General features: G+C 36.0%; 2 protein-coding genes across 2 annotated transcripts; both read right to left on the bottom strand.

Annotated features, from left to right (window-relative positions):
* Positions 1–2,750: 2,750 nt before the first annotated feature.
* LOC137635585 (uncharacterized) lies at positions 2,751–3,167 on the bottom strand. The gene has a single exon (XM_068368047.1). The coding sequence runs from the start codon at positions 3,165–3,167 to the stop codon at positions 2,751–2,753; it is 417 nt and encodes a 138-aa protein (XP_068224148.1).
* Positions 3,168–3,486: 319 nt separating this feature from the next.
* Positions 3,487–3,840, bottom strand: LOC137635583 (uncharacterized). The gene has a single exon (XM_068368046.1). The coding sequence runs from the start codon at positions 3,838–3,840 to the stop codon at positions 3,487–3,489; it is 354 nt and encodes a 117-aa protein (XP_068224147.1).
* Between the last annotated feature and the right edge of the window lie 5,056 nt (positions 3,841–8,896).

Here is an 8,896-nt window from a genome sequence, read left to right as displayed (position 1 = left end):
CATGTTCTGTTAAAGAGAATTGAACGCTCTCTGGATTCTCCAACGGTGAACCTCCTACCGCTTCCCATCGCCAGAGATTTATTGATACCGTAACTAATAGAAGTTTATGAAAAGAGCCCTGGACATAGACGAGTCTGTATGTCTACTGCTGATTACTAACTGCTTGAATTTCACTTTCGATAAGATTTTACTGTTTTTGTTAATCAACATTTTATTACAGAGTGCAATGGATAGATTACCTTTGATTAGTTATTCCTCTCAAATAATCATTGAGGTTTGGTAAGATACCTCTTACCTCCGAATTATCCAGAACCAGATTTGTATGTTTTCGGCTTAGGACATCGTCTCTTCAATGCGATTTCTCCAGATTGATTTTAGGATAATTGTGGATGGGATTTAAGATATTTGATTATAATAAAGATTGGAATAATGTGATTTGTCTATATTTCCAGCAGGATTAGTATTTATTTTTCTTAATTTATTAATATACCTAATGTTTATTAATTATTTGTCAAAATATTCAATACATGAAGGTCAGTGTTTCTTTTGTTTCTTCCTCTTGATGCTTATCTGGTCTCCTTGGCCCTCTTTGTATGAAAAAGCAGTAAGACTGTGCTAGCTTAATACATGATACTTTAATTACTAGCACAATTGGAATTTGCTATAAGAAATGGATAAGTGCGGGCTAGTTTGGCATGTTTCTCTATATGCTTAATGGGGGGCTGGGTATAATAACTTATATATCGGTCGATTAAATTGTTAAGTTCATTTTGAAGCCTTAAGGCCATTGTTTACTTTTGCTTTTTTACTGTTTTTTTTTTCTTATTGGTTTTGTATTATGTAATCCTTACCTAGTTTTTTTTAAACCAATTAAGAGCTTCCTATTATTCTTGCACAAGTTCCTGGATGTTGTTCTACAACAGCCATTTGTCTCAACCTCCCCTTCAGTTCCAGCATGACTATCATCACATAAAAGACGCCTCCAAGAGATAAGTACAATCTATTTCAAATGCAATTTCTTTTATTAAGGGATGTGATTATGTTGAAAACGCTCTCAGTTCGAAATATAGCCATTGTTACTCATTTGAAAGTTAAAAATATCCCCTAAATAATGACTGACAGGGCTTACATGTGTGGCAAATCCCTGTAGCCTACCACTTCCCAGAACAGAGGAGCATTGAGGAAAGTTTAATTTTGCGAGCGTAAAGAGCCACACAGAGCAAAACCCATTAGAAGGACTTGAATTAAATTATAGATAATTAGCATACTTTAATTTCCAGCGTCTTACATGAACTTTATAGTCTTCAAACTGGTTATCTTGTAATTATCTAGCATTTCTGACTATTTACATTTCTGCAAATCACTTGTTTTGGGCATTTCCCCACCTAAATACCCCGATTTCACACTGGGGTCCTTGATAATTGTCTTAATAGAAAGGGGTCCAAAAACTCATAAACGGGTGGTTTGTCTCAATAATCTTGGTAAAAAAAATGCATAAAACACAAAAAAGCGAATAGGAAAAATATATAGTTCATGTACTTGGCTAAAAATTAAAGTATCATATATTTACCTTGTACTATCCAGTATAAAAAGAATAGCAAGGCTCTCTAAAATAGTTACATTTAATCAGAGCAAATGAAAATATAATTAAGGGGCTTAACAGTTAGATAAGAAGTTTCTTTAGTTATAATCTGTCACAATGATGTATACAGTAAGTCCACTCATTTGACTGCTATTGATATGGTGGTAACCAAATCTATACATATATATTATGTAAGTCAAAATATTTTATTTTATTCCAGAGCAGAGGAACACCTTGTGAAGGGTTATGATTCTCATTTTTGGAATAAATAATCCCATTAATATTGAATGTTCATCGCTCCTTAGGTCAACAGCTATCCGGAAATAAAACCAGAGTATTGCCTTCGTTCTTCGTTAGTATATGACATATCTCCTTTTCCACCGCCATCCCTACATTAAGGGGTAGGTTGCTTGATGTGTCCTCTCTAATGCCTTTATCAAAGGCATCCTCTTCCATAAAACCCTTTATCTTTATATCATCCTTCATCTTATCTCACAATCCAAATCTCTGCCTCTCTCTTGATCTTCTCCCTCTAACAGGTTCCTCCGAAGCCCTCCTCACTCCCTCCGCACCATCCATACTCAACACGTACCCACACCATCTCAGTCGTGACACTCTTTTCTTCTCTGTGATCTTTACTACGCCTGCCATTCTTCTTATTTCAGCATTTTCTAATCTTTCAAGCAGTGATATTCCCATAATCCATCTCAGAAATCTCATCCATGTTCTCTCAAGCTTTGCTTCCTATTTTTGTCTTAAAGCCAAAGTTTCCGATCCATACATTAATATTGGTCTTATTATTGTGTTATAGATGTTTAATTTTAACTTGATTGGCATTTTCTTATCACAAACACCTCCTTCCTGATTTATAGTAAATCCCAAGTATCTAAATTGTTCTACCTGTTATATAACAGCAACTCTACATTCATGCATAGCTATCCTGTCCCTACTTTCCTTACTGCTCACCATAGCTTAAGTCTTATCCGCATCTACCCTCAAGCCTCCCCCACCCCTTTCCAAAGTCTCTTGCCATTTTACAACAATTCTCTATAATTCTTACTCATTTTCAGCAGTAATCCTCAAATCGTCTGCATATAGCAACTCCCACTACTCTTTATTCACGATCTATTCACTTAATATATCAAAGAGCAGCACAAACAAGAAGGGTTTAATGCTGACCTACTGACCCATGGTGTAATTCAACACTATCCTCAAAGGCTTCTGTTTCCCCAACAACTGTTATTACTTTTGCAATTGTCCTTTTGTATATCATCTCTACTATTCTAACCAACTTCTCCGGAACTTTCCTCTTCATCAAGCACCAAAGCATCACTTCTCTTGGTATTCTATCATAAGCCTTCTCTAAATTTACAAAAGCACAGAAGAGCTTCTGGTTTCCTGCTAATCTCTTTTCCTGTAACTGTTTTACCATAAAGATGGTATCCACAGTCCCTCTCCCACTCATGAATAAATACCACTCTTTCCCAATCTTTACGATATCTCCCAATCTCTCATCTAGTACGCTCTCTAATACTTCCAAACCATGCTCTGTTAATTTAATTCCCCTGTGGTTAGAACATTCCATGATGTCACCTTTTCTGCTTAGATATAGATACCATTAGACTCTCCTCCAGTCTTTAGGCATTATTTCCTCTTCCCATACAGTTGTCAATAAATTCAGCATCCATTCCTCTCCCTATTTAGCTAGTATCTTGACCATTTCAATTTGAAACTCTGATGGGGCTGGTGCTTTATCATTCTTCATTTTGCTCAATACCCATTTCACTTCAGTCTTCCGTATCTCCATCTCTGGCCCCTAAACCCTTTGTGCTTCTCCCAGCTATTCTCTCTCATTTTCAATATTCAATAGTTACACATATTATTCTCTCCCTCTCCTCTTTATGTCATCTAACCCTGATGACTACCAGCTGCACTAAATCCTGTCTTTTCCATTTCCTCAAGTTTGAAATCTTATAGAAATCCTTTTCGCCTTCCTTTGTTCCTAGCCTTTCATTTAACTGTTCTAATGCTCCTCCAATAGCTATACCTACTTTCCTTCTAGAATCTTTTTCCTCTTCTCTGTACCGTTCTTCTGCTTCCTGTGCCTGTCTTACTTTCCAGTCCTTGGATCCCTTTGATTTTCTTTTAACTGATTCTTGCACCTCTCTGTCCCACAACTGCTTTTCTCCTTTCGACACACCATATCCACAGGTTCTTCCCACTAATTTCTCCGTATTCCCTACACATATTTCTTTCATACCACACCAGTTATTTTCCACTCTGTTACCCTGTCCAATCTCTAAGTTCAACCTTTCCAGTAGTCTCTCTCTCACAATCCTACTGTGGTAGGTGTGTAAGAATACTACTACCGCATATCCTGCGTGTCATAGAAAGCAATTAAAAAAGACAGCTGATGCATTGTAGTCTTGCTTTTTTAGCAAAAGGCTAGGCCCTCTGCCAACAACTGTGAAATCTGCTGCCTTGCAGTTGAACTATTTAGCCAAAGGCTAGGGCCATTACCAGTAACTGTGGTTCATGACTGCAAGGGCATCCGATTGTAAGAACCCGCTTCCAAATTATGAACCATGCTTGATACTATTAGAAAAAATGTGTATATATATACAGATATATATATATATATATATATATATATATATATATATATATATATATATATATATATATATATATATATATATATATGTACGTATGTATGTTTGTGCGCGCGCACTAGTGCGTGTGTACATCATTTCATCATAATCCTATTTCCCTTTCAGGAATGTACAGCCTTTAATCGTCTCTCACTATTCTCGAAGTTTAGTTTGTTAATTGTAGCAATCAAATATTTGTTATATAAATAACTCTGAGAAGAGTATGTATTGCAACTAATAACTAATTTATCAAATAATCAAAGGAAATTTAGTTTAAGTGTAATATCATGGGACTAAACACAAACTGATAATGGTTTAAGGGTATAGTGTTGAGTCTCTAATCCAATTAGTGGTCCCAGAACATTAAAATTATGGTCACAAAGTAGCTTAAGAAACTTATCTATTACACCTCAGGGTTTATGAACCACTAGTCGGGCATGGAAGAGTCTAACCTTATTATTTTAACAAAACGTAACTTGATGAAAGTGATTTTCAGGCTCATTAACCGATTTATGACCAGCATATAATTTCCATAACTTGTTACTCTTGCCTTCTCTTAATATGTGGAAACACCCTTTCTTTATCTAATTAGGTTCTCAAGTACAGCACGATTAGGTGTAATTGGTACAGAGAATAACTTATTAGGTTGATTTCAGTCCTAAGTACAAAAACACATGAATTCAACAGGTATAAGTAGAGAAGAATTATCATTGACTTTTATCTTTCTTCATGGCTGAATAGTATCGTCACTGTCATGCCAGCTTATTGGAACAGGGTTCGATTCCCTGGCCGGCCAGAGGCTATTGTCTTTGAGTGGTTTCACCTGGGGACTCTGATTCTGTGGTCAGTAAGAGAATCCAGACATTGAGGTATTAAAATATATAGCTTATTTGAATGTGTCTGTGTGCCTGTGTGAATGTATGCGTGTGCGTGGGGGTATCAGAATATATGTATTGGCAAAACAATTTACAGTAAATAAATCTATATCATTGCACTGAATAAGATCATATTTTTTTGAGAGAAAATAAAAAACTTTATAAATATTCTATTTTATTCAGAGTAAAATTTCTGACATATGCCAGCTACAAAGATATTACAGTTTTTCAGGAGGAGGAATAGATTGTGAAAATGAAGATAAAGTGAGAATACGATTCAAGAAATAGCAAAAAGTTAGAAATGATATCAAGATAATACTGCATATTGACGTACCAGAGGTAGTCACAAACTGGGATACCATCCAGTTATCCTCAGTTAAGAAACGTTCCCTAATCAAGGGAAAGTGGATAAGCCAGATGTGGCCAGACCTATTGGCAAGGCTCACATCTCTGCACTATTCAAATCACACTGCGATAGAGACTCACTACCAAGTGACTTCTCATGAAGCATAAATCACTGTACAGCCACAATGAACTTTGTACCAGACGTTACCAGCCGAAAGACAAACAAATGTGAGGGCTCTTCTCTCGGCTCTGTGAACGCTCCCAAGTAGAAAGACAGACGCGACACGTGGAACGATTCCAAGTCAGCTGAACTTCTGATTGCTGGAAGTGTGGGGTATGCTCTCCTGGAAATCAGTTGCTGAACTTCAGGAGACCCAGCACATCTCAGCTCAGTAGAGATTGACAGAAAGGCTGAGGCGTGAGTCTGTCTCAGAGTGGACAGCACTTCCAAGCTGTACCAGAGAGACAGCGCCTGTTCAGCCTGCCTGACATTGGTGGAGGAAACCTCTCAGGTTGTCAAGAACCTCCCGGTCCATTGAGTACCTTTAGCTCTTCAGAAGAAGAAATTCCAGACTCATCTTCCTTTCGTAGAGGCTCAGATGAAAAGAGGCTCTGCGGGGAAGACAGGGTTGATTTCAGGATGCGCAACGAAGGCATAAGGGTCGGGCACAATCCTGTTGCCAATCCTGCCGGAGGTCCTGCCACTAGATCTTCTTCCACCAGGGCGACGCCCAAGCCCAAAGAAGGGCGCGGCATCGCTGACGGAGGTGAAGACGGTGAACACGACCAGGAGGGCGATGATAGCACGGAAGAAGTTCATCTTGTTAAATGGAATGGATGTGATGCAAAGCTGGAAAAAAATTAATGTATTATAGATACATATTTAAGAGTAGAACTGTTTTGCTTGAATACTAGATAGCTCAAAAGAATGGAGTATATTGCCCATATGAAACTCTTTGGAGGAAACGTGAAGAATGACCTTAGAAGGTGAAATAACTTAAATACAAAAAGGATTTGGCTTAAATTTAGAATATTATGTAGATAATTTTAGTATGCCGTCAAGAATTATGTTTAGTACGCAGGCTGAATATCCTTTATACAAATTGCTTATTCATAAACCACAGTACATTTAAAATCACATATACTAGTATGTATGTGTGTGTATATATATATATATATATATATATATATATATATATATATATATATATATATATATATATATATATAATATATATACTTGTATGCATGTGTGCCTTTGTGTTATACACACACACACACACACACACACACATATATATATATATATATATATATATATATATATATATATATATATATATATATATATATGATTGTGTGTATGTGTATGATATTTTGTATTACCAATCAAAGCTGCACTAGCAATTTATTGCAAAATTGTAATACCCTCCTCATAAGTTTTTTTTTTTTTCGCCCATATGCAGGACAAACTTAAATCCTACCCTGATTGAAGAACAAGGGAAGTGTTGGCAATGTGTAGCTGCAAGAAGTGTGATGATTAACCAGGACATTCCATGCCCTTTATATACCACTCCTGCAGGAGACCGAGGTTGCCCCTTACCAAATGAATTAATAATTTCTACCTCTTATGAATTATTTCACATGGAATAACAAATATTTATTTACAAGTATTTATATGCAAGTATTTATTCTTAAATATATATTCTTAAGTATCTATTCACATGTATTCTTAACCTAGATGGAATAGAAGTCAATCTGAAATCTAGACTTCAGTCGACCTTGAAGTTTTTGTAGTTCAAAAGTCAAACAATTTCTCACTCATTTCTCTGTCGATATTTCTGCTCTTGATTTGAAATTTATAGTCAATACCCTAAAAATAATAAGTCAAATAATTCTCCATTTAAATTGTCTTAGGAAATTCCATCAACTTCCTTAAAGGTTTCACTTTTCTTAGAGCTTCCTGATTTCCTTGGCGATCCCTCTCAAATTGAAGTTGTTGATTCATCTGATTTCTTTCTTTTGCTCTGGTAAAAAAATAACTCCAATAATGATTAAGAAAATATCATTAAAAAAAATCTAGATCCATCGTCTCCATATACATAGTATATATATATATATATATATATATATATATATATATATATATATATATATATATATATATGATAAATATTTCACATTTAGACATGTTTTTCTTATTCAAATAAGCCAAAAATTTTCTATACATTAATGTCTGGATTCTCTGAACGATTTTTGGATCAGAAGCTATTGTCTTTGTGTGATTTCACCTGGGGCTTTGATCCCAAGGTCGTTAAGAGAATCTAGACATTAATGTATCAAAAATATATGGCTTATTTGGATATATATATATATATATATATATATATATATATATATATATATATATATATATATATATATATATATATATTAGTATTATGATTCTTTTTCTTTGTGAACAGTTATATGATTTTTTCCCTAATTTTGGTTTTATATGCCGATCTTTGTTTCAACACCATTACACTCTCCACAGTTAATGAGATCTACACGTTTCATACCAACTGAAGGTCACTTGATTATTGACTTCCAGCTGCATTCCAATGAGTTGGGTTCTACCACCCAACATACAAAATAATCTCAATCTCTCTCTCTCTCTCTCTCTCTCTCTCTCTCTCTCTCTCTCTCTCTATGCAGACGTGATTTCTTTCAAGAGGAGTGATGTCAATTCCTACATTTTCCTTATCTATATGTTTAAAAACTTCTAGATATGTTATGAATAATTCATGAGAGATGTGGTCTCCCTGTTTAACACCTTCCTCAAACATAGGATTCATCTATTTCTTGTCTTAGATCTGTGTGCGAGCGAGCCGTTAGTTGATAACTGAAGGCGAAGTGAATGCAACTAAACTCTATCAAATGATCATCTCGTTTTTATACAGCCCCTTGCGAGCAAGAACGTTACAAAAATTCAAACATAATAAAGCTTGTGCTAGCAAGAAAACACAGCATGGTGTATTAAAAGTGCAGGGAAGAGCGAGTAATAAGATGAAAATCAAAACCGTTACAGTGTACGAGCGTGTTTAAACCACGTGATGTACATGGCTCCCTCCCTAAAAATAACATACATGTGAAATAGGGTGCCCTGCTCTAGAGAGGCGTACTTTAGGCAGGTCAGCATTCAGGAAATATGCAGGTTTTAGGTGGTCAATGGAGACCCAATCTTCTTTGCCACCAATGTTGATAGAGAAAGCCTTCGGAGCATGATCCCATGTATGGGGGCATTAGCAGTGACTTGCTAGTGTCATTGCACAGGAATGACACATCTGTTGGTATGTGTTGCGTAGCTGGGGACTTGTAGGTCTGGCAGCATGGAGTAAATTTTCCCAAAACGCGACGTAGGCACTGGAGATTGTCGCCGGAGGTTGCGGACAGAAAAAATT

The sequence above is a fragment of the Palaemon carinicauda genome, unplaced genomic scaffold, assembly GCF_036898095.1.
Source record: "Palaemon carinicauda isolate YSFRI2023 unplaced genomic scaffold, ASM3689809v2 scaffold144, whole genome shotgun sequence".
Classification (NCBI taxonomy): domain Eukaryota; kingdom Metazoa; phylum Arthropoda; class Malacostraca; order Decapoda; family Palaemonidae; genus Palaemon; species Palaemon carinicauda.
This window is presented reverse-complemented; position numbering and strand designations above follow the sequence as displayed.

What these genes read in the sequence shown, in the direction of transcription:
- LOC137635585 (XM_068368047.1), bottom strand. Translation starts at nt 3,167, where the DNA reads ATGGAATGTTCTAACCACAGGGGAATTAAATTAACAGAGCATGGTTTG.
- LOC137635583 (XM_068368046.1), bottom strand. Translation starts at nt 3,840, where the DNA reads ATGAAAGAAATATGTGTAGGGAATACGGAGAAATTAGTGGGAAGAACC.